The sequence below is a fragment of the Dermacentor andersoni genome, chromosome 2, assembly GCF_023375885.2.
Source record: "Dermacentor andersoni chromosome 2, qqDerAnde1_hic_scaffold, whole genome shotgun sequence".
NCBI classification, from domain to species: Eukaryota; Metazoa; Arthropoda; class Arachnida; order Ixodida; family Ixodidae; genus Dermacentor; species Dermacentor andersoni.
In genome coordinates this window covers 79,991,332-80,017,995 of record NC_092815.1, presented here as the reverse complement: position 1 = coordinate 80,017,995, position 26,664 = coordinate 79,991,332, and the positions used below count along the sequence as shown (strand labels likewise).

The 26,664-nt window shown below is 46.7% G+C and overlaps 1 protein-coding gene across 1 annotated transcript in view; it reads right to left on the bottom strand.

Moving 5' to 3' along the window:
- LOC126541776 (steroid 17-alpha-hydroxylase/17,20 lyase-like) overlaps nucleotides 1–22,903 on the bottom strand; it is a 34,677-nt gene extending 11,774 nt beyond the window's left edge. Inside the window, exons 1-6 of the mRNA XM_055076916.1 lie at nucleotides 22,800–22,903; nucleotides 15,078–15,244; nucleotides 10,100–10,279; nucleotides 6,841–6,934; nucleotides 6,300–6,455; nucleotides 5,485–5,693 (exon numbers count right to left, since the gene is read on the bottom strand). Coding sequence (XP_054932891.1) covers nucleotides 5,485–5,693; nucleotides 6,300–6,455; nucleotides 6,841–6,934; nucleotides 10,100–10,279; nucleotides 15,078–15,244; nucleotides 22,800–22,888 — 895 coding nt within the window. The 5' untranslated portion in view covers nucleotides 22,889–22,903. The remainder of the gene's footprint in view (nucleotides 1–5,484; nucleotides 5,694–6,299; nucleotides 6,456–6,840; nucleotides 6,935–10,099; nucleotides 10,280–15,077; nucleotides 15,245–22,799) is intronic.
- Nucleotides 22,904–26,664: the final 3,761 nt, after the last annotated feature.

Sequence of the window (26,664 nt, the reverse complement as noted above, 5' to 3'; positions counted from 1 at the left end):
TAGACCGCAAGAACGTTAATAGCGCGAGTAAGGCCTTCAACGCGGATGTTCTTTCGGAGCATTGGCCTAAAGCTTTTAGTTCTGAAAGTGGACGATTGTCCAGCTGGTCCAGTACCCTGCACATCACTTGTCTCTCAGCACTGTATCGCGGGCAGACACAGATAATGTGTGCGAGCGTCTCGTCGATGTTACATGTGTCGCACGTGGGGCTGTTGGCCATTCCTATGAGGAAAGCGTAGGCGTTTGTAAAGGCAACGCCTAGCCACAGACGGTAAAGCATGGTCTGTTCACGTCGTGGTAATCCAGGCGGGAGGTGCATCCGTATGTCCGGAGACAACGAACGCAACCGACACAGGGTGAAAACATTTGAGTCCCACAGGGGCAAAGTACACTCACGGGACATCAATCGCAGCCCAGCCGCAGCGTCTGTTCGCGAAAGCGGAATGAAGACTCGTTGACCACTTTCATGTGCCGATCGGGCGGCTTCGTCGGCTTGGTCATTCCCGCTGATTTTACAATGTCCTGGAAGCCACTGAAAGATTATGTTGTGTCCCTTATCATAGCTTTGATGATATATGTGCCGAATTTCTGAGGCCAGTTGTTCATTGGGTCCGTGGCGCATTGGGCTTCGTATGCACTGAAGGGCTGCCTTGGAGTCACTGAAGATTGTCCATTGTTGCGGTGGTTTCTGCTTAATGAAATCAAGTGCAGCACGGAGCGCCGCGAGTTCTGCACCCGTCGATGTGGTCACACATGAAGTTCTTAATTTGATTTCCTCAGATTGTGCCGGGATGATGACTGCAGCAGCAGCGCTGTTGAGTTTTACTGAGCCATCTGTGTATACATGTTTCCGGAATCTGTGCACGTTGTGAATGTGCTCCAAAGTTGCTTGCTTCAAAGCTTGCAATGGCGCTCCAGCTTTCTTTCTGACTCCTGGAATTGTCAGGTGCACTTGCGGCCGGTGCAGACACCACAATGGATCTGACAATCGTGAAGCGGGCGTAAATTCTGATGGCAAGTACGACTGATGTCTTGCAATAGTTTTAGCAAAAGTTGAAAGTGGCCTTTTTGCTGGCAAGCGAGCAAGATGGTGTGAGGGAATCCGAGTCAGGTGTCGGATGTGCGCTCTCAGGACATCTGTATCAATGTAGACTGTCAACGGCGCGTCTCTGGCTATGGCCATTGTCGCAATCGATGACGTTGTTTTGGGAAGACCGAGACAAGTCCTGAGTGCTTGGGCTTGCACGCTCTGGAGTTTGCGAATATTCGTAGTACAAGTATTACCTATTACAGGTAAGCTGTACCGCAGGAAGCCCAAAAACAGTGCTTGATATAGTTGCAACATTGACGGTACTGTTGCGCCCCAGGACTTCCCGCCGAGAAACGCAAGAAGGTCCACAATGGCGGCCAAACGCTTTGTCATGTACGAGATGTGAGGGCTCCAAGACAAGTCTCTATCAATGATGACGCCAAGAAATCGGTGCGTTCGTCTATATCGTATGATTTGGTCATTAATCCGCAAAGCATACGGAGACATCGATTTACGAGTAAAAGCAACGACTGCACATTTCTCAGCAGAAAGCTCCAGGCCTTGTCTTCTTAGGTATCTTGACACAGCCGTTGAGGCTTTCTGAAGTCGTGCGCGGACTTGTACACGTGTCACGCCTGAAGCCCATATGCAAATGTCGTCTGCATATACGGAGAGCTGTACAGTTTGCGGTAACGAATCAGCGAGACCAATGAGCACCAAGTTGAAAAGGGTAGGGCTGAGTACTCCGCCTTGCGGTACACCACGACTGGTATAGCTAGATGGCGTTGGTCCGTCCTCAGTCAAAATAACGAAAGATCTTCCATGCAAATAGTTGCATATCCAGCGAAAGGTGCGTCCACCTATCCCTACAGCTTCTAAGGCGTCCAGAATTGCCTGATGATCTACATTGTCGTACGCACCTTTAACATCAAGGAATAGGGCCGCAGTGATTCGTTTCAGATGTTTCTGGTGTTGTACATATGTTACAAGGTCGATAACGCTATCTATTGACGAGCGGCCACGTCGAAAACCAGCCATTACCTCTGGATAGACGTTGTAGAATTCCAAGTACCATTCTAGCCGTGCAAGTATCATTCTTTCCATTACCTTGCCGACACAGCTGGCCAGTGCTATTGGACGGTAAGATGACAATTCCAACGGGGATTTGCCAGCCTTGAGGAGTGGAACAAGCCGGCTGGATTTCCACGTTGTAGGGACCAAGCCGTCACGCCATGATGCGTTGTATAGGCCAAGAAGGGCATCTCTGGCCTCTTGACCAAGGTTTACAAGCGCAGAGTATGTGATGCCATCGTGTCCTGGTGACGAAGATCGCCTGCAATCAGCAAGTGCGGCCTCCAGTTCTTCGATGGAGAAAGCAGCGTCCATACGAGGATCCCGGGAGCAAGGGGGCACAATGGGAATAGGTGCGCAAGGTGAATACGTGAGCGCCGGACCCGCGATCCTTGCGCAGTAATCTTCGGCCACCTCGACTTCTCGGCGTCCTTGATGTAGGGCTAGAGACTTAAATGGACGACGCTGTTGAGGAGCTGTTCGAAGACCACGGATTGTTCTCCAGACAACCGACAGAGGTTTACGTGGGTCGAGAGACTCACAAAACGACTTCCAGCGTTGATTGTGCAGTACAGCAAGGCGACGCTGAATTTTCTTTTGAATGCGTCTGGCTTCTCTAAGGTCGTAGAGAGATTTAGTCCGTCGGTACCGTCGCTCCGCTCGCCGGCGGATTGCACGGAGGCTCTGTATTTCCGAATCAAAATCTGTGTATTTTTCTAATGGCCGAAATGAGCGCATAGCATCCTGCATAGCCTTGGCGATCTCAAATTCTAGTGTGGACGAAATGCCTTCGTGGCATGCGTCTTCCATAAGGGATTTAAACACGGGCCAATCTATTGTTTGTTTAAAATTTGATGGAACGGATTGGGTGAGGCCTTTTATCTTCAGGTAGGTAGGAATGTGGTCGCTTCCGTGGGTTTCTATATCTGCGAACCAATGGACGCAGCGAGTGAGACATCGCGAAACAAATGCTAAGTCTAAGCAACTACTGTATGTCCGGCCGCGCAGAAACGTGGGACTGCCATCATTTAGACAACAAAGTTCATGGTCGCAAGCAAAGGACACGAGGTTTCTTCCTTTCGAATTTATCTTGTTGCTTCCCCAAAGTGAATGATGCGCGTTGAAGTCCCCAACAACAATCCATGGACCAGGTGTCGCATCTATAATGTCACTCAGTCTCTGCCTATCAAAACGACTTGATGTACAAAGGTAAGCGCCCACTAAAGTAAACGCAAGGTTTTGTTGTTTCACGGTCAAACACACATACTGATTAGTGTCATGTGGCCGCACTGGATGAACAACATAAGTCAATTCACACCGTATGTAGATGGTCACTTTGCTAATGTCAGTACAAGTCGATGACACATGAGGTTCATAGCCTGAGATCCGGACGGGTGTCTGTAGCTTCGGTTCACAGACGACAACAATGGGGAATCGATTGGTGAAAACGTAATGGCGGAAATCACTGCGGGATTTCAGGCCACGGGCAATCCATTGCATAATAGATGCTTCCTTGACTTGTCTGAAGAACGGCTGACGCGGTAGAGCCATTGTGCTTGCTACTCGAGGCTCGCAAGAACCGGATCCAGGCCGTCCAGCACTTGTAGTGCACCTCGAGCAGATGGCGTCTGCATGTCGTTTAACAACACGCGAATGACATTCATTAGAGATCTTATTATGGCGATGACTTGCTTGTCTTGACCTCGCACGTGATCTGTGCCCTCATTGGTTCGTCGGTAGTCCACCGTCGACCTTTGTTGGGCTGGAGGACTTAATGTCGGAAGTGCAGGCCAGTCGTTTGCAGTAGAGGTATTCACTGCGTCATCAGACACCGTGTTGTTAGTGTGGGTGAGCGCCTTGGGAGCACCAGCCTCAGGAAGTATCGGCTGTCTTGCGACGGTATCAGCATTTCTAGTAGACGAGGATCGTCTACGGTGACGGCGGACACTACGCCGTCGTACTTTGGCGGCGGCCGCTCTGTGAGTTGAGTTGTCTCTCACCATTTGTTTGAGGACTTTCCGCTCTGTCTTGTGTCTCGGGCAGTCTTTCGACGATGCTTCATGGGGACCGGAGCAATTGGCACATTTGAAGTGAGTCGCACGGCAAGCATCTGCACTGTGCTGCTCAGAACATCTCGCGCACACGGTCGAATTTTTGCATATGCCGCTGACATGCCCGATCTTCAAACAATTACGACACTGAAGTGGTCTTGGAACGAACGGTCGCACTGGATGACGAAAAAATCCAACTTTCACGTGGGACGGCAAGCTACCTCCCTTGAAAGTTATCCTCACACAGCGTGAATCTCCTAGGCGACGGATTTCAATAATAGGAACATCTGCTGTGGCGGGTTTGACCAAAATAGGCAGATCGTTGTCGTCGATTGACTCATCGACATCATAAATCACATCTGATATAGTATTGCTGTCCTGTGGTATTATGGTGCGAACATTTATCTTGCCCAGCATTTTCACTGTACTCAAGATATCCAATGCTGCTCTGTTCTTGACATCAACCGCGAGAATGTTCTTACGGGTGTTAACTCTCATATCCGTGATCTCATTTGGAACAACAGCCTCTAGTGTTACAGATACGGCTTGCCTGTTTAGCCGATTCAGGTTGTCGGTCGGCGTCACGGGTAAGAAGAGGATGGTATGAGCCGTGTCATGGGCCTTTGCTGCCGCCGTCGTCCTTGTTGAAGACGAGGAGGCAGTGACGATTCTCCTCTTTCCTTTTTGCCTCACAACTGTCAAGTAGTCGCCGTCATCCGACAGATCTTCTTCTGAAGCAGAGTAGTACAGCAGGGTGTCCTCGCTGCCTGTGTCACTCATCAGGTGATTGCGCTTCCTCGGAGCGCTCGACGCTGTGACGTCGGTCTCCTCCGGACGTCTAGCTGACTCCGCTTCCATCGCCGAAGGTCTCGGAAGCGGCGCCTCCCGAAAACACGCAAAAATACTCGCAAAATGAGAACAGTAGAAAACGGGGTTCTACACAAGAGCCACTTCTTCGTCTTCCGTCCCACAGAATAAAATGTACGTAAATAGTTGCGTGACAGTTCCGTACAGTTAGCAACCCATTCCGTCAATACCGTTCCCATTGTGAATAAATATTTCTAGCTCTAAGAGGTGTTTTACGCCAGGGATAAGATGCAAGCGCATACGGGAGGCTTACCTAACTTTATTTAAGTTGTCATTTGAAAGAAATTATATCAATAAATAAAAATAACTTTTTTTTGGAGGCGCTTACTGCGATCGACGTGCAATAAAGGAATCTAAAACCTCTGCGGGATATTTGAGCGAACACTGAGAAGATGCCAGGCGTTGTGCACGCTTGTGTTCCTATAAACGTCTCCATTTGTAGTACTAGCTGTGACAAATGCATACCTGGAATGTAGGCTGCCTCAGCCTTCGTGAACAGCCTGCGAAAGATCTCCTTAGACTCGCAGAACAGTGCCGCAATCTTTCTCTCCTGCTTAATAAACAGAAAGGCGAGAAAGGGCGCGATGTCGCTGGGTACACCGTTGGGGCAAAGTTCGTGGAATCGGCGGTTGAAGATTTCCAGGCGTTCCACTTCATCTTTTTCCTCGCGCAGCCTACGCAACAATATTTTCGTTAACGTCACGTGAATAACACACACACACACACACACACACACACACACACACACACACACACACACACACACACACACACACACACACACACACGCACACGCACACGCACACGCACACGCGCACGCGCACGCGCACGCACACGCACACACACACACACACACACACACACACACACACACACACACACACACACACACACACACACACACACACACACATATATATATATATATATATAGTCAGATTTCTTACACATTTGAAAGATTATGATCAGATTACTGAGCAGTGCAGCTTAAATACGCGTTTGCCATCCAATTCAAGTATTACTTTGTTAAAAGGAATACTATCGTTTTTTGGGAAACTTTGGCGATTTCCGCAAACATTCGTCGCTCTAGCTCGCTTTCTTGAGCACTGCTTATGAAACTATGTTTAGGTTCTACGACGGGCACGACAGGTCGTGTGAAGACGTACACTGCAGTCGAGCTGCTGAGTGAAATTATTGAGTCGCGGCTGATTAGTCTGTTTCCTTTGGTTTTTATTGAGCTCGCGAGCACAGTTTGAACTAGAACAAAACGGATCACATACCTTGTGCCGTATATAGACACACCTATGACCTTGCATAATATAGAGAGGATAGGCTTCCTTGTGTCCATGATGTGCGGTCTTTCATTTAAGGACTCCACAAAGGCGTCGACGATATCGGTGCAAAGCTTTCCCAACGACTCGCTGACGGCGTACTTCCTGCGGTTGAATAACATTCATCATGTGAACAGGTAACCACAAGTCTTCAAGAGGATTTCATAAGAAGATAACACCGCTCTTAAGAAAGAAACTGAAACATAAAGAGCTACAAACGATGAAAGGTCTATACGTCGCATATGACAATATTCCCACCCCCCTTTCATTCTTCTTCATTCGTTTTCGTTGTATAATGTTGCCTGCAAAGAATCGGCAGCGGAAGCTGAAACATTGTAGCATCGTTGTACAAATAACGCTTCCTGCGTTCGGTTGTGTGTACATTTAGAAAGTGACATCCTTCTTTTCTAAAATAGAAAATAAAGTATGCATAGGAAATCAGAATCCATTCAAGGCCCGAAGTACGTCGACGTGGGCAAATCATACTCGCCTCACAGCTGACCAAGCGACCTTTCGGAGCGCCTTCCAATGGGGGTTGTAATCCTCAAACACGATGTCGTGGTCGCCTTGGTTTTGCAATGCGGCTGAAATGAGCAATATATGAAACAGAACTCAGATGAGAAACCTTCCGTTCGCAGTACACTATCACACCCGTTCTCCTTTGAAGCTATGTGGTCGCCAACAATACTGTCACGAGAAATGTAAAATAAAGTGTAACGCCCGTCAGCACAGATCTACATTGAAAGAAAAAAATGATAAAGAAGCTAGCTTCCGCCTTCTGATTTCTTAGGGGCGACACAAAATTATGCAAAAATACTACATGGTATCGTGAGACTAGATTTTCGAGTAGGGCCAATTCAATTACCCTAAGTGTCCCACAAGCGGGCACAGAAGACTTAGGAGCCGTATTATGGGCCTCCCTCCAGCTGCAAGAGCGGCGCTGATGCCCGTGATTACAGTACTAACGTGGTTGTCACTTGTGTTGTAGCGTGCGCAGTGTATGTTTTATTATTTTGTTCTTTGTTATTTCTTTGTTTTATGAATAGTCCTTGGGATTTTAGAATAGTCAGCCTTTAAGGTCTACGCTCCCACGTTATTGACTCCATTATGCATTAGTTATTGTAGAGTAATATGTTACAGCGCAGCAACTAAAGAACAGCCGACTTTCGTTCCTCCCATTTTTGCGAAACTGCAAGACTTGGTCGAACCATCCGAAAGGTCGAACTAACAAACAGCTGTAAACTTACCAAACTCAAATCTTTTTTATTGCTTTACGTAATCTGCAATGTACTTTTCTTTTCTCTTGAAGCGAGACTCGGGATGCCGTAAAGAGCGTCGACATCATAGATCGCTTTCTTAACGTTGGACTGAAAAGGAAACCAATCTAATGAAAATTATGAAACAGCTTCATGACTAGGGAAGCAATAGCGTCATCTGCTGAATTTCTTGTGTTTTCAAGCTTTTAACACCCGCTGAATGCATGAGGGGGCACCGGTGAGGGGGCATGAGGGGGCACCGGCGTTTGAAACAAACATGCTGAAGCAAGGTTTGGGTACTGGCTAGTTGGTATACCATGGTATCAATCGTCACTTACAGCGCATACAAAGACGAGGGACAAAAAAGGACGACGAAGACAAGCGCTGACTTTCAACTGATTTTTATGTTGAGAAACAAACATATATATACTGAGACACCAAGAGAAAAGCGCCCCCTACAAACCATCAACCCGACATGAGTATGCATTCAAAATTCATGACCTAAGATGAACGAGAGCGCATGTGCGGCCTCAGAAAAACCAGTTTTTTGTCTGTTAATGCAATTGATGGCTTAGTAATTGAGTCACCATCGACAATCGCTGCTGCTTCAATGATAAGTTTGGTGCATTCATTAGAATGCCTAGCTAAGATAGTGGTTTCTTCAAAAAGCGGGATACAGCCGCATTATGCGCAATTAACACCTAGGAAGCCTTCCCGCCCTTTGCGCACTTTATTGCTGTGTTCTTCTAACCTAACGTTAAGACATCTACCTGTCTGCCCTACATAAGACAGACCGCATTTCAGAGGTATCTTATACACAACACCTTTCGAACAAACTGTATACTTTTTCTATGATTAATACTGCAAATCCTACGTTCCTTAGCAACAAGATTGGTTCTGACACAAAGCTGGGCAAGTTGTTTTTTGAGCAGAGACTACAACGTCGATACCTGCTTTTTGTCCTATTTTTTTATGTCTGCGGGAGATTCCATGAATGTACGGGATAACAGCTCTTTTGTTTCTTCGGTCATGTACCTGAGGCTCAAAGCTGTGAGGATCGGTGCTAAACTTACTACGCAAGTTCTCCGAGAGTGACACAAGAAGGTTGCTCGGGTACCCTGCCGCCCTCAACCGAGCTTTATGTGAACTGAAACTAGGTTCTATCAAATGATAACAGGATTTAGTTAGTCCATTATGCAAACATGCCTGAACGATACCTCTCTTAACGAGTTTTGAATGGGCAGATGCATAGGATAACAGATGCTTGATAACAGAGGCTGTAAGAGAGGTATCGTTCAGACTTGTTTGCATAATGTACTAACGAAATCCTGTTATCATTTAATAGAACCTAGTTTCAGTTCGCAGAAAGCTCGGTTGAGGGCGGCAGGGTACCCGAGCAACCTTCTTGTGTCACTCTCGGAGAACTTGCGTAGTAAGTTTAGCACCGATCCTCACAGCTTTGAGCCTCAGGTACATGACCGAAGAAACAAAACAGCTGTTATCCCGTACATTCAATGAATCTCCCACAAACTTAAAAAAATAGGACAGAGAGCAGGTATCGACGTTGTATTCCCTGCTCAAAAAAAAAAAAAAAAAAAAAAAACTTGCCCAGCTTTGTGTCAGAACCAATCCTGTTGCTAAGGAACGTAGGATTTGCAGTATTAATCATAGAAAAAAGTATACACTGCAGTTTGTTCGAAAGGTGTTGTGTATAGAATACCTCTGAAATGCGGTCGGTCTTATGTAGGGCAGACAGGTAGATGTCTTAACGTTAGGTTAGAAGAACACAGCAACAAAGTGCGCAAAGGCCGGGAAGGCTTTCTAGGTGTTCATTGCGCACAATGCGGCTGTATCCCGCTTTTTGAAGAAACCACTATCTTAGCTATAGGCATTCTAATGAATGCACCAGACCTATAATTGAAGCAGGAGCGATTGCCAATGGCGACTCAGTTAGCAAGACATCAATTACATTAACAGACAAAGAACTGGTTTTTCTGAGGTCGCACTTGCGCTCTCGTTCATCTTAGGTCATGAATTTTGAATGCATACTCATGTCAGGTTGATGCTTTGTAGGGAGCGCTTTTGTCTTGGTGTCTCAGTATATATGTCTGTTTCTCAAAACAAAAATCAGTTGGAAGTCAGCGCTTGTCTTCGTCGTCCTTTTTTGTCCCTCGTCTATGTGTGCGCTGTAAGTGACGATTGATACCATGAACCAAACAATTTTTCTTTCCGTATCAATGAGCGGTTTCTCGCTGGGGCGTTCTAGTGCGTTAGAATCAATTGAAATGTCTTATTAATCGAGGTCGAATTCACTTGTGCCTCGTCCTTGTTACTTTATGGATGCATGTGTTAGCGCTGTTACAATTTTCAAATCAAGTATGCATCAACTCACCCAGAAATAAGTTTTAATGAATTACTAGAGTCAATTGTAACAAATAAAACGCCTGCCCTACCGCGACATCTGCTACTTCGTTTGCTCACTCGTATGCTCACCCATTCTAGTTGGAAAGCGGCCAGCGAAATCATGCCGTCGCTCCACAAATGCTTCCCGAATAGCCGAGTGGCTGTTCAGCATCACCACAGGCCTGTGGGCCATCCACACGGTGAAGACGTCGCCGTACGTCTTGGACCACTCGGCTGACTTGGAGTGCAGGTTTGTCGCGTTGCGCAGAGCTGCACGTAATGAGAAGGAAGGATTGTTAGGCAAAAGTTTGGTTCATGCATCACGCCAACACTTTAGGAATTACACGAATGTAAAGCTCGAAACGAGGCTCTTGGTTTGCGTAGACTTAAACGAGATCGGTCTCTACTCGCTAATTAATCATGTTCGTTAAAGAAACAAGTTATTTAATGAACTAAAGCGGCAGTAAAGCTGCTTAGCGGTTTCCACTCCAGACTTGCAAGATCTAACGATGGTCTACGCACAAGGTCAATTAAAACAGATTGGAGTAACCTACAAGGATGAATCAATCCTTTAACCTATCTTTGGAAGGATTGACTAAAAAGATATGATATACATTGAAAACCTAGAGAGAGAGAAAGAGAGAGAGCGATACGTTTATTAATTAAAAATATGTACATATATCAAAGGAAACCGCTGCGGTTTTTATGGTGAGGTGCCTAGCTTAAGTTAACTGTTTCACTCCTTAACAGGTTCAGAAAACAGCGCTTTTGAGTGTCTGTCCTGTCGCCGTCCTTCACTCACGCTACAATCTCCTCGCTGTAGAATACCAACGAGCCGTCTCCTGAGTTTTGCTTAAAGACTGCCTTTGTATCTCCTGCACATCGTAATTAAAGGGCTAGCGCAGTTAGTTTAAAGCGACTGCATAAGACTAAATCACCAACGATTACAAAGTGCCTGCATTTAGGATTACTCTATCTTGGAATTTATAATACAAAGTAATATGTATGAGCTTAAGCAAAAGAATTACAGCTCGCTAGACAGATCTGCCTATAAGAAATAAGAAATAATTGATTTATCTCGGTTAGTCCACAATAGTTTTCCGTGCCTGTTACCATAGACCTTCCAACAAAAGTGCCAGAGGGAACTCTTGAGTTAGTGTCTACGGGAGCTGCGGGTATGGTAGCTGAGCCAGCGTGGGAACGACAGTTAGCACATGGATTCGCCTAAGCTGGGCGTTTCGGCTTGAAGCAACTATGTGACTTCGCAAATTGATGATTTTCAACAAGGCATTCCGCAACAGGCGTCACAATTCGCAGTGATTGTGCATGTGTGCGGAGACTAATTGCCTTGCTTTGTTTAGAAAGCTGTGAATGCTTGGAAAGGTATAAATCATAATTAAGGGCTAGCGCATTTAGTTTAAAGCGACTGCATAAGACTAAAGCACCAACGATTACAATGTGCCTGCATTCAGGATTATGCCATCTTGGAATTTATAATGAAAAGTAATATGTAAGAGAATAAGCAAAAAAATTACAACTCGCTAGGCAGATGTGCCTATAAGATATAATCAAGTTATGTCGGCTAGTCCACAATAGTTTTCCGTGCCTGTGACCATAGAGTTACCAATAAAAGTGCCAGAGGGAACTCTTGAGTTAGTGTCTACGGGAGCTGCGAGTATGGTGGCTGAGCCAGCGTGGCAACGACATTTAGCACATGAATTTGCCTAAACTTGGCCTTTCGGCTTGAAGCGACTTTGTGACCTCGCGAATTGGTGATTTTCAACAACGCCATTGCGCTATAGGCGTCCCAATTCGCAGTGATTGCACATGTGTGCGGAGATCAATTGCCTTGCTTTGTTTAGAAATCTATGAATGCTTGGAAAGGTATACAGTTAAAATGTAATAAATAATGTCATGAGTGCGCTTGAAGCCACAAGTACGAAGATTAGACAAATCCGTGTACTACCCATCATTCCCGTGGTAGCTGAACTACTCAAGCGCCAGCATTCTCTCTAGTAATTTTTGTAGGAAACTCTATTTGTGTGGCTCACTTTGGCGTTGTGCTAGTACTTTCGCCTGTGTGACACGCTTTGAAAATAGCTATACACGGCTCAACGCTGACAAGCGAGGTGCTTTGGGCACATTTTTCTGCGCTACACTTAATTTACTACTTGATACCACCCCTAAAATCAGTTTTACCACCGGCACCTCAACAACAACAACAACAACAACAACAACAACAACAACCGCGACGTAAGTGTTAAAGTTTTCTGTTTGAAAGGTTTTTGCAAATACGATTCTGCGGACAAGAGATAGCTTTAAGGAATATTTTTCAGAACTAAACCTTGCGCTTCAACAGCGTAGAATGCGCCGTATCATGAATCCTTTATACCTTGGAGAGAGTATTATTCCTGCTATACGGACAAGAACGTGCGCAAGGTCCCGTGTATGCTACAGAATGTAATAACTATTGAGGACGTTCAATCAAAACACTTAAGGTTCCACAAACATGCGACACTAATTTATCTTAGATCTATCACAGTCGCTTTGTCAAACAACAACATCGATCAAACAGCAGCGTCTGGGACGCGATTACGCAGTGGTAATCGCTAAGCGCAAAACGCTTCGCATTATGACATAAACCTACTCATCTCACATTTCTAGTCTTCGTTTATACGTAGGTAATGCTTATTAGTGTTCGGCAGGGCGTACGCGCTTGGGCAGTTTGATTTGGTTGCTTCAGAGGCGCCTCATTGTGGTACGTGTCCCCGATGCGCAGCATGACTGCCACTTTGGCGTTTCAAGGCCTGGCAACTTTCTTCAACTGTCGGTGGGGCAAAGCGTTCTAGAAGTCATTTCCTTGGAATGCACTGTATGCATATTGGTGGTATAAGTTTATTGTGTACGCCTATTCCCATTGTTGTCTCATTCCTATTCCTTTGGTCAGATTCATCGCAGGATTTCGCGAACAGTAGTAAATAATTTCGTGATACAACCGTCGGTCTGCGTTTCCCCTGCTCTTCTTCGCCATCTGTCGTAATGCGGTAGGGACCATGCTGTGCGCAAGTAGCTGTCGGTTTCTCATTGCTTGTGCCAATTGTAGACGGCTGCATCGCTTCGGCGATGGACAAAGAGCTTCAGGATAAAAAAGATTCCGGGTTTGTGACCTGCCTCAACGTGTGTGTATATATATATATATCGCAAAATATTGTTTAATCTGTTATAAGTCGACCATATTGAACTTTGCGTGATCGGTTGCACAGTTGGGTGCAAAATTTATTAAGCACCAATAAAGATTGGCTAAAGGCTTAGCTTGGTTAAGCCTGGAAGATTGCGAAAGCAATACCCTTGGCTGCGCCTTATTTCGGCTGATGGTGTGGACATGGTAGCCCTTTGTTAAACTTATGGCTATACATCATCCGACATAGCGCAAGGCAGCGCGCCGAACCCTGCGGGGAGCCGAGCTGTAGCCCCATTTATCCTCCTAGCATGACGTCACACCAGCGAGCACCCTCGGTAGCGCCGCAGCAGCGGCGCGCAAGGCTTCGCCTCCACCATCGATGCCGCGAGCTGGGGCCCTGTCTCTCGGTCTGGCGTGACGTCACACCAGCGAGCGCCCTCTCTTGGTAGCGCCGCAGCAGCGGTGCGCAAGGCTTCGCCTCCACCATCGATGCCGCGAACTGGGGCCCCGTCTCTCGGTCTGGCGTGACGTCACACCAGCGAGCGCCCTCTCTTGGTAGCGCCGCAGCAGCGGTGCGCAAGGCTTCGCCTCCACCATCGATGCCGCGAGCTGGGGCCCTGTCTCTCGGTCTGGCGTGACGTCACACCAGCGAGCGCCCTCTCTTGGTAGCGCCGCAGCAGCGGTGCGCAAGGCTTCGCCTCCACCATCGATGCCGCGAGCTGGGGCCCTGTCTCTCGGTCTGGCGTGACGTCACACCAGCGAGCGCCCTCTCTTGGTAGCGCCGCAGCAGCGGTGCGCAAGGCTTCGCCTCCACCATCGATGCCGCGAGCTGGGGCCCCGTCTCTCGGTCTGGCGTGACGTCACACCAGCGAGCACCCTCTCTCGGTAGCGCTGCAGCAGCGGCGCGCAAGGCTTCGCCTCCGCCATCGATGCCGCGAGCTGGGGCCCCGTCTGTCGGTCTGGCGTGACGTCACACGGTCACGTGACGCGCAGCTGTGTAAGGAGGCGCCACGACCACCGATGGGCCGAAAGTGCGAGCAGTATTGCTTCCGCAATAGTAACTACATCACCAGTGGCACCATTTGCAACAGCAATAAAATTGTGCTGCAAGGTGGCGTCAGAAGTGCATGGTTTCACGGAGACATTGCTGATGTAGTCTATAATGACACGTGTATTTGTCTTCATCGGGCGACACGTTTCACCGCCTAACAAATGTCATCGCACAGCGCACGACGCGCTTGCATGTGTGGGAAGTTTCTGGAATGTTATCGATGGTTCCATCCACTGTCTGTGACCGAACCTTGTGTAATCTGATTGCATGTGTGCGCGACGCGAATAATGTAGAATTTTGTGGAAGGCGCGCGGGTCCCAGCGATTAGTCTGGAACATTCGACGATTGATGTATAAAAGCCGACGCGCTTGACCCGTCGAGCAGATTTCGACGACCGCCAATCGTGTTCGCCGCTACCGTTGTTCTTTGAGTGTAGCCTGTTTTTGAGGGCACAAGTTCGCCCAACAAAACGCTCGTTTCGTTAATCACAGTTTTGCTGCCTTCTTAACCGTCACTACCACGTCACAATACGCAGTTCTTGCTCGAATTCGAGCCTGTATAGGGTATCGGGCATTTCAAACACGGATACGTTCTAGCGAAAGGACTATAGCATGACGAAAAAAAAAAGTGTGCATCGAGGGGGCCTCAAACAAGCGCCTTACGTTTCGAAGGGGCTTGCCTTCATCATTTTTTAACAAAGAAGTTCGTTTCAAAAATGCTTCTATACTTGTTTTGTCATTTTTCTGTCTCCCTATGCAAGCGTTGGTGATGCTGCATATACTAATGCGCGATGACATATCCCAAGCTGGTACACTGCTGAACGCCAAGAGACTCACCCAGTAGGTTGCCGACAAGGGGAAGTGGGATGGGTCCCTTCGGGTACTTGGACACACGGTGGTAGAAGCGGCCCACCAGGTACGTCACCACGAAGACCAGCGCTGTGGTGATCCATCGCCAGTCCACGGGGTTGGAGAAGCCTCCGAGTACCGTCATGTCTGCGCCTCTAGAAAATTTCGTTCAAATCGGTTTAGTCTATTGACCATAAGAAAGATGAGGAAGTGAACTTATAGGCAATATACTCTAAAGAAGCATCTTCCACGAACTGCCTCACAAGAATGCGGATGGCGAACACATGCTTAAAGAGAAACAAACGAGGCTGAAAAGTCGCATAATGTAAGCAATAAAAATAAGACGCGAATACCAAGTCATGCGCAAAGTACATTTTAAATAAAACCATGAAATATCTATTTTTTTGCCTGCCACAAGAAGCAAGAAGCTAACATAACGGATGATTGACAATTGCATAACGAAACTGAAACAAGCAAACGCTATCGATGCTAATCAACAATGGCAGCAGCTAAGTTGAAAAAATGGCGTTAACAACGAACTGCACGTTGACGTAATACTTTCGCAACGTCTGCTTTGTTAAGTGTTTGTCTAATGATCGTACGTTGAAAGCGTTACAATGGGTAGGGAAATTGGGTCTGAGACACGTGATTTCAAAACCAGCAAGGTGATATCTCAAAGGAGATAACGCAGCTGAGAACAAGTTTCTGAAGCATGTCACGTGATCCTGAAAACCAAGCAGAGAAGAAATTTTGCTGAAGGGAACGGCTACAAATATTTAAGATGCGACGCTCGGCGCATTCACGCTGGTTTTTGTTTTCTCTAACAGGCTGAAGCCTAATACATATGTACTACGCTTTTAGACAATAGGCATTACGCTACAGAAATGCGCAAAATTTATAACGGAGGTCGCTGTAATAAAGCACGGGAGAGAGAGAGAGAGAGAGAGAGAGAGAGAGAGAGAGAGAGAGAGAGAGAGAGAGAGAGAGAGAGAGAGAGAGAGAGAGAAGGGGGGTGGGTCTCAGGGGGGGTCTCCCCTAGGTCTCAGCGGCTGCTTCGGCTAGCTGGACGGCCAAGACCTGTTTCGCTGTTCGGAGCTGAGCAGCAAGGTTGCCTGCTGCTGCCGGTTTTGAATTTTGCGGCCCTTGAAAGGAGCCGCCTTCGTGCATGCGCATAGAATATGTGTCAGATCCTCCCTACCCAAACATAATTTACATTGTTCGTTGTACTGCCCTGGATAGAATCTGTTGCAGGCCACCGGGTTAGGATATATGCTTGTTTGCAGCAGGCGCTATAGGCTACCGCTTGTTTCTCGGCTCTGGATGAGCAGGTGTGTACTGGGCCCTGCTCAGCCGATAGTAATCGGTGATTTCTTTGTAGCTGATCCTGCGGTCTCATCTCGTTCCCGACTGGGCCGGCTGAATTGTTCGCCGAAGAGATCCTCGAGCTACGTTGTGAGCCGCCTGGTTGCCGGCGAGAGAGGAGTGCGCGGACGATGATGGTCGCTGTTATAATTTAGAATTTTGAGCGCCTCTGGAGAGATGCGTCCTTTTGCGAAATTATGAACTACGATCGTTGAGTCTCTTATAATAATTCTAGCTTTGGTGGAGGCAACCACTAATGCTGCAGCTCATTCGTACGCATCTTCGGGGTTGCCAGATTTCAGGGTTCCGCTCGCTAGAGGTTCTGCGTCTACGTCTACCGCTACGACAGCCATCCCTTTGCGTTCTATATATTCCGCGGCGTATACGTAGGCCACGCCCTCTACATCATACTCGCGCTCATTGTGGCTCGCCTTTGCCTCTCGTCGCCTCTTGTGTTGCTACGGGAGCATGTTCTTTGGCAGCGGAGGAATTTTAACGTTTCTTCTCGTCTATGATGGAATGCTGAGTTTCGTGCCGTGTTGTGCTTCGTAGTGAATGCTTAGTTACCGTAGAATGTGTCACCCCGTGATGCTCTGTGTGAGTCTTTCGTATTTGGCGGTAGTGTGTGCCTCGATTAGTTCGTCAAGCTTGTTATGTAGCCCTAATTCTAAGAGTTTGTCGTTGGATGTTGTGACTGGGATGCCAATTGTTAATTTGAACGCTCGCCTGACGATGTATTCCATCTTGTTTTCTTTTTCTGCCACGACAAATGTTAGGTACGGTGCCACATAGACGGCGCGGCTGATAACGCAGGCCTGCACTAAACGAATTAGGCCGACCTCCCTCCGCTTGATTATCCGCTTGATTAGCCTTGGTGCTTGCTGTGCGCTGTTCTCTAGCGCATTGATGGTACCGAGGTTTCTGCCTTCCTCATGCAAATCGGAGTCCTAAGAATTTGATCTGATCTATGATAGGTATCGAGCCCCCGTTCGCCTTCATGTTAATATTCGGTGTTCCTGCATATTGTTTCCTGGTCGTAAGGTATACCAGCAGGAGTACGGACTTTTGCGAGGAGATACTGAGCCCCCTCTCCGCCGCGTAGCGTTAGACGGTCTCCGTAGCCTGCTGGAGGGTTTCTTCGATTTGCTCCTCGCTGCCGCCTGTCACCGACAACGTTATGTCGTTGGCGAACAGGCTGTGGTTGAAGCCGCGGATCTTGCTCAGGATTTTCGCCCAGACAGATCATGGCCACACTGAAGAGAAAGGACGAGAATACCGAGCTCGGCGGCGTTCCCCTGCGGCGTTCCCCTGCAAAAACTTGATTTCTCCTATCGTGATTTGAGCTGTGTGGTTTGGCAGAGTCGTTCGAGAGAAAAATAAATAGAAGACATTCTTTATCTTTGCTCAGGTTACTTTGGTGCATAATAATCAGCAGCTATGAAAAAGAGAAACAAACGATAAAGCTCGGAGGTTAAACAGGATTGAACCAGAATGGCTATCCTGCACTAGACTAGCGGCAGCGCTGTATTTGCGTCAATGATTCAGAAGCAGTGCTTGGAGTCTTCTGTGGCGGCTTCTAAGCCTTTTCGTGTAGAATGCTCTTCCTGCACTGGTTGAAAAATCCTGTCATATAAACGCCCATTCATGACATACTCCGAAGAAATGCGATTGTATAGAACTACCACAACTACGGTTGTCTGAACGTCTTCTGCGACCGTACGGGCAACTTGAGTTCTTTTTCGTTTTCTTCTCGTTCACTGACTCCAAAGGACGTCTTTCGCCATTGAGCGCACCGTACCTCTGGCAGACGGTACAATATGTCGATGTCTTCGCGTTCCGCCATCTAGGCTTTCAATGAATACGGATATTTGCCTAATGTCCTAGCCGATTAAACGGCACTATAAACAAATAAAACAGTATAGAATAGTAGTAGGTTCTTTCAGAACACTAGGTATGCTCATTTCTTCGGAGCAAAACCACTCATTCTTGGAGAAGTCTTCAAACTGTTCCTTTCTAAATTTCGCGCAATTCGGTATGCAGATAAGGCTAAAGTGATGTTGATTTCACGACGTTTACTCGGCGGAGCAGTCGACTAAAGGTGCAGAAGAGCTGTGCGAATTTTGTCGAATTGCCACGCAATTTACTGCTAAGCTGTATCGGCTCCTAACCTGATGCAGTGCTCTTCCACTGCTGACGCTACTTTCCACCGCTGCGGTTAGGTAGCTTTTCATGCCGCCTGCGACCTTGCATGACTCCCTCATGTGGTTCACGTCACGTCGCTGCGTGGTGCGTGCCTAATTACTCCATGATCGGCTCTCAAGAGTGCACGCTATAGCAATAAACACGCTCAGATTAACGAGTCTGCACTCTCATATGCATATTCAGCGAACTAATCAAAACGTAGAGGGCCTTTGACAAGCTTGTGAAAAGTTCTGTCATCATGGCTGTGCGACAACTTGAAAATTTATTCCGACATTTAAGGAGGCGTTCCTGCGGATCCTGTGGCCATTAATTTCTTGTGGCACCATTAATTGCCTTTTGAATTTTGAACTGTACTAGCCTGTTTCATACATACAGACTGTATTCCTACAAATTTTAAACTTTATTTGGTCAGTTGTTCAGGGAAGGCAACGGCTTAAAATTTGCAACACACCGGTGAATTCTGCTTCACCTAGTGCAAAATTATTCTTAATTTGTTTGACTCGACAATCGTCCCAAAACTATAACATTTCACCTGCTAAATTTTCAAACTACCTACTGTGTACCTAGATACTTCATCCTGCTCAGCCCTGTACTTTTTCGCGGCACTTCATTTAACCATACAGTTGCGTTCGACAAGCAGTGAAAGAAACATCTCTTGAAGCTCACTCACTCAGGCCACGAGCTTGCAATTTTCATCGCGCACGTTTCACAATCTCTCCCAACATTCTTTTCCCATCTCAGGTATAACAAATCTTTCTTTAAATAAAATTTATTGCGGACTTTTTGTGATAAGACCTTTCTTGTCACGTTCTTCAGGGGGGCGCTTTTCCTTGGACTGGTGTGAGGGCACTGGCTGTGTCGGGACCCTTCCGCTGCATCTTGTCGTATCGACAGCTTTGCAGTAATGATTCGCTATATTAGTCTCTGCTTCCCTTAGAGCACCAGTGCGATCATTCTTGAATGAAAAAGAGTCTAACTGGTTTGAGCCCTGCAAACAAGCAAACCGGACACGTAGATCACGCCGGGACGGTCGTGTCTTAAAGTAAGTGGTAAACTTCGCGAAAACCGCTGAAAATTCAAAAAAGAAGCCGCGCACCTTCCCTCTTGAAGAGACCACTCTTCCCTCCAACAGCGCTGACGTCACAGGTAACCTTCGCGTCACGCGCGCGACCTGTAGCGCTCAAATGAGCAGCAGCTACAGGAAGAACGTGGTGAGAGTGGCGAAGTGGCACTGCGCTCAAAAATGTCGCCCAAAAGCTTCCGAGTAGCCCGAAGAAGCGAAGATTGCGACGCAAGCAAGCGTCACGTGGGCCCTCAGATCTGCTGTGGAAGAAGCGAGGAATGTCACTCGCACGCTATTTTGGCGGAAATGTAAGGAGACTCGGCAACCTTAAAAGTAGTCACCCTCGTTGAACCTTCGCTTCATAATATCTCCTTTTTTCTTCTATCTTCGATATTACTGAAACCTTTATAAAAAGTGTCGCCGTAGAACGTTCCCTACATGACATTTTACATCTTCCCGTGTTTAAGCAAAATTTCCTACAAATCCTTGTGACGGGTCCTTGAACTAACCCAAGGAAGATGCGGTTGAAACCTGTTAGGCAATGGCTCGCTGGTGCATTAACTTCAACATATCCTCGTCACCTGCCTTCCGTTTCTGGATGCTTTTCGGCTTACTGAGCTTGAAATCATAGTGTGAGCTATGTAGTTCGTCAGAAATGTGTAACTTGCCAATCAGCGCTTAGCGTAAACTTTTTTTAGCGTATATTATAAAAAAACAATAAAACCCTTGTATTGTGTTGAACCTTTTCAGTGTTTGTTTCTAGTTGCTGAAGATTGAGCCCTGGTTGCGGACACTTATATTCAGGCAGTAAACCAGGATGAGTGACACTAAAAGGTTGCTCCGCTGGTTATAAACCGGACTTGTAGAGTTACAGAAATATAATGCTAACCATTTACAAATACAGTTACATTTTTCAAAAGTGCAATTATTTACGGCAACCTCTTGGGGGTGCCCGACAAAAGTAACTGAACAATTACTAAAAAGTAATCGATTACCTTAACGTTACTTTCCTACATTCTTTTATTACCGTCGCATAAATGCACTAAAAAGAACGAGCTGGCTTGACTTTTTCAGATCGTCCTTTGCCACGCTTCAGACGCTCTTTATCTTCAGTAAGCATTGTTCGCAAAAATTTTATTCGGAAATCTTTCCTCGTTTTCTTCTGAGGACATCTGCGGGGACACTGAAGACTCGCTTACTGTGTGCGCTGGAGGCACGGGCTGTGTAATAACGTACGAACACTTTGCTCAAAAAACTGTTGTTACTTAACGCCGCGATGCTCGGGCATATAGGATGCCTTTGAAGCACATGCGCTTCAATTTTTGCTAGGGCTTAGCAATGGAGCTCTCGACAGGGCCAGTGAAAAATTGAAAAATTGTGTTAGGTGATCATGAATGTCTGAAGTGGCCACAGATGCACCGTTTTAAGTTAATCGCCAAGATCTGGTGGACCTCCTCTCGGCGCCCTACTCTCGTTGGCAACTTAGACTTGAAAGACCTGTAACGGACGGCTACAAACGTTGACGTCCCTCGAATGAGTGCTCAAATCTGTAATGTAATTTATTATGATGATGCCTATTATTCAGCATAGAAATAATGTTCCTGCATTACAATAAAAAATATGTCTGTATGAGCCATGCAAAATTAGACCGATAGAAAGGTACGAGTTGTACGGCGAAAAACATGTCTGTATCGGAGAATTCATAGACTGCACTAAGCGAAGAATTAAGCCGCAGCTTTTACCACTATGAAGGCCGCCAATAAGCGCTTCCAGGAGAGAGCAAAATAAACTTATTATAAAAGAAAAGTTTAGAGATAGGACTTCCAAGAGAAGTGTGTAAATGTACAAGCCTACTATGTTCGGGTCTTTCAGTCATAGCTGCAAGACACTGATTGTGGGCGGAAGGGAAGGCAGCACTGCAGTCCTTGCTATCAGCATTGCGGTGTGGACCGCACGAGCAACTGGTATTCGATATTAGAGAACTAATCCATACTTTGACTGAGAAAGGACACCACGTGACATTTCAGTGGCTTGCAAGTCACTGATGCGCCATTGGGAACGAACACGCCGATAACGCTGCTCGGTCGGCTCTTCAAGGCGACGAAGAGGACCCGATACCGTTATCAAGGACGGATACCACTAGAAAACTTCGAATGCTCACCTGTGATATCACGTTCTCCTTGTGCAACCGGCTGCACAACACAGACTCCTCTCTACGCCTTTGCATTCCACCTGGACTCTGCCGTAGCGAAGCTACCCTGCTTTGTCGAATATGGCTAGGGGTGGCCTTCACCGAGGGTTTTGCTTTCCGAATCGGATGGGCCGACGACGCCTCGTGGTATAACTGTGGTAGCGAGGAGACTTTTCTACACCTTCTCTGTGACTGTCCTCGCTACAATTTACAGAGACGATTGCTCGCAATCACAATAGCGTTCTTTGACCAAAGACCTCTTACAGAAGGACTTATTTTAGAATGCCGACATTCCAAGCCATCGCAGCGGAGGGCGACGAGGGTACTGTTGGAGTTCTTTAGGGCAACAGAATTGGACAAGCGGCTGTAGCCTGAACAGATGTTTGTAGTGCTGCATGTACTACTGTGCTGTGCGGTGACGGTATGCGGTGGCAGTGACCGAGTGTGATTGTATGTCAATGCTCCTTTCTTTATCTCTACTTTCCTATCACTTTACCTGCCCCTCCCCTCTCTCTCCAGCGTAGGGTAGCAAACCGGATCCTCCCATCTGGTTAACCTAACTGCCTTTCCCCTTTCTTGTGTCTCTCTCTCTCTTTTTCATTCTTTGGACTCTGTTGTTATCGACAAATTCAAGCGCTTAAAGCTGCCTCGCCTGTCATAGCTTGTTTCCTCTAAAATGTAACTGGCTACGTGTAATTAATTACTGAAAAAGCAATTGAGTTATAGTGAGCGTTAGTGAGCAATAGATTAATTGTTAAATTATACGATTACGAAAGCACGAAATTGATTGCGGCTAATTAATTGCATGTAATTCGTTACTTACAAGTATTTTTCAAACACATGCGAGGGAGATGACTCTATTAAACAAGAAAGAAACCGTGTTACAGCTCACCTTTCAGACGCTTGCACTTTGCGCTCTGACAAGTAACGACGCCCTAATAAATAGAAAACCCTTGCGCGCCAGCGAGGGCGCATGCGCATTATTACGCAATATTGCTATTGCGCAACCGTAATAGCGACCACGGCGCTGATAATTCCCCACCGCCTGGCTGCAGATACGTATACTCCGTCTTACCAATTCCATGCACTACTGCGAAGACTACAAGACGGGCCAGCCAATCAGTAACGAGAGCCAGCTGCATGTATCAGAGAAGGGAGGTAAGCTCGCCCATTGTGCACAACTAATCCTTACATGACGCTTTCATTCAGTCAACGTCGTTCACAGCATGTTGAATTGGGCTGGTTGGTACAAACGTCCTCTTTTTTAGTTCTGTTTCCTTCATGCTTCCTCGCAGAGAGATCAATGTGAGGCCAACAACGCTCGAAATATTTAGTTGCTTTTCTCTATTGGCTGACGTGATACACAGCTCTCGCTAAACTGCACAGCATTAGTGAGATACCGCACACGTATGTGAACGCAGAAGCTCTTATTTTTTGTACCATGGACTCCAGTTTTATCGATGCTGAACGCGTAGATACACGTGCCTTTTTTATCATTTGCCACTTCTCGACCTTCCTTTCTGCTCCTTATCCGATTGTTTTGTTTGTCTAATCTTTGTACGAAATCGAACACACAATCCTATGCGCTCCCACGAACGCTGTGTCTGTTCAAGTCCATTAGAGAATACTATGTAAGACAATGGCTCGGAGATGAAGAGGCACCTGGGGCACTTGGAACAGACACATACATCACGGGTGGCAGCCGATAACCTCGAGAACGCGCAATCATGTTTAGAATAGGGCTGACTTATGCCCATCAATGAGAAATTAGTAAAATACCACGACCAACAGAGACACCTATCTAATGCAGATAAAAATTCAAATGATTGAATATACATCACGCGTTCTTCTTATTTCGAACAATTCTTTAAGAACGTCATCTGGAGCACATAGCAGACTTCGGCCTGTGCAGATTTATTAACCGATAAGGCCGAGGTACGCGATAAATCAAATTTTGCAGTTACTTGATTAAAACGCTCCCACTACCTAATGCTCGACGGAGAAGATAGTCCTAGGACACTAGTGTGAACCGGGTTCCCCAATTAGAGCTTTAAACGCGTTCCTCCGAACCTCAAGGTCTTGTCGATTACGTAACCGACTTCAAAATTAGAGCAAGTTTCATCACCCGAGTGTGCGCATGTTTTTCTATTATTCTTTCTGTCCATTTAATAACTTTTACGCCCTTTATCTCTTTCTCCAGCACAGTATAGCCAGCTGGTCTAACTTCATCGGCTTTCCCTCTTATTTTGCTTTTCCTCCTCTTTCCACTAGATAAAGTTCTAATGATTCACTTCAGGAGACATGTTAGAAAAGTAAAATTGATGGCCAAAATCTTGCCTGCTTGGCAGAAATAAGGCTAGCAAGGCTTTCGATATGTCCGTGCTGAAAATGTGCTATAGTATACTGTAGATTTTTGTGGAGATAAAGTATTTGTATTGGCAAAATATACTACAAACTTGTGAAAAATAAATCTGTTTCTAAGCTCATTTAGAGGTATTGAAATAATGAAGTCATTAGAATCAACCTGAAATGATGTCGCAGTACGAGTTATGTTAACAACACAACATCCTGCTTAAGCCATATTTTTTCAAGAAGACGTCACCACGTTTCTGTTTTGTGTCTGTCAGAAATTCTTTCGCACGATGAGTAAAATAACTAGATTACATGAACTGTTATTCGAATTGTAAAAAAAGCCAGGCGGCTAACCTTCTCTATAAAATCTGGCAGTGTGAAAACATCGTGCCACTTCTTGACATCAATGTAAAAGATGTGAATAACTTCTTTTTATTTGCCGTGTACTGACGTAATGCCAACAAATGTGCGTGCTTACACGTCATTTGCAGTGAAGCACTCAAATATACTGCCAATTTTTATCCTTCCTACAAAGTCAAACTCAGCGGAGCACATTACCACTGGAACTCTGCCCATGTTTGCTCTGTCTATGAGCGGTTCCCCGGTAAATTTTAGTGTAAGCGTGTATAAGCAGCAGTACTTCGTTAAATAGCCTAGAAGACCCGCACCCTGTCGTTTTCTTGGCGAGATGCGTTCACAACGCTGCAGTACGATCAAAAGTCAGACTTCGCCCGCTAGTGCCGAGGTAATTTACGATGGCTGAGATCAAAGCACGTCAGTAGGTTCACTATTTCAATGTCGTAGCGTGGAATTTCTATAGATTTGGACAAATTTCCCTATTTAACTGAATGAGGCTTAAAATTCCTAGATCTAAGGAAAGTGGTTGGCAGCACTGCATACTACACACTTTCGTACCTGAGCCATCATTTAAGAGTTACCCTTTCTTCATTTAAGCACTTATCGCTCAACATTTTCCAGATGGTTGTCCAGCTCAGTCTTCAGGATGATAAAATTGGCAGCGCTATGTCTGCTTTTCAGGTATTCTTGGCACAGTTATGTGTCTTAGTGATATTCGGTTCCACTACGCAATGCAGGTTGCAATCCAGGGTTTCTTCCAAGGCTGGAAACGAAGTTTGTTGGTGTTTTATGAATGCCACACTACTGCCCTGCAGAAGAGTTGAAATCCGGGCCAGTTGGTACATAGTTGACTACGTACCAACTGGTCCAAGTTGTGACTGGTTTTTTCCCTTCAACATACCGCCCGTGATTTGTTTCTGGCGAGCATGATGACATTTTCTTTTTTTTATTGCGACAGCGTGCCTTCTGGCATAAAGAAATATTTAAACATGTAGATACACTCCGGATTCACGGAGGAAGTCCAGCAATGCCCGGTGGTGGGGCCCCAAGATCCAACTTTCGACATCTGGCGGCCGACCTGGGGGTGGTCCACATCGAAGCAGGTGTTTCTGGCGGAGGGCATGTAGAGAAGGGCAAGTCCAGAGGAGGTGCCCAGTGTCCACCTCGCAGACAGGAGCGGTACAGAAGGGGCAGGAATCGCTGATGGAGGCACGGTATTGTGCCGACCACGACCAGGTTATCGCAGGGGTGAGGGCGACACGGAGGCATAACCTTCGTAACAAGACCTCTTCCCAGCGCGCTAGGCCGCCAGGGAGGTCGGTGCCACACGGTGGGAGAAGTGCTCGCGTGGCGCGCCGAAGGTGTTCTTTTTCTGCGAAGAGCCTTGTCTCCGGAGAGGTGGGGGCGAGTTGAAGTGGACGCGAAGGTTTGTTATGGCTCACTGCATCCACTAAGGCTTGTCTGGGATGCGCATTGCGACGTATCCATTGTACACGTACTGTAACGGATAATTTCTCCACTGTGTCCTGAATGTCCTGTGCCAAAACGTCGGAATTCAGAACACGCCGCAGACAACGGATGGCAGCTGAGGAATCGGTGAAGATATCAATGTGTCTACTAGACGGCGGAAGCAGCGGACAGAGGATGGATATTGCGTCTCGGATTGCCAAGAGCTCTGCCTGTGTCGACGGCCAGGCAGGGGAGCAAGCATACGAGCAGGTTGCGATTTCTGACAATACTTCAGGACAAGCGATAGCCGTGGTGACGTGATCATCACTCACGCTAGCGTCGACATACGCTACATGTCTGCACGAAGAGCTTGCACTCGTAGCTGATGAGCTATTTGCTATTATACTCGACTCTCTAAGGTGGCCAATGGATCGTGTGTGTATGCGAGTCAGAGGCCGATTGTCCGTAACTTGCTGATAAAGCCATGATGGTCGTGGCGAGCAAGAATCGCAGGGCATCACTGAACCGTCTGCCATATACTTCTCAAGAGCTGCAGCTTCAGGGATATTATGGCACTTTGCGGAACGAGCTTGGCGACG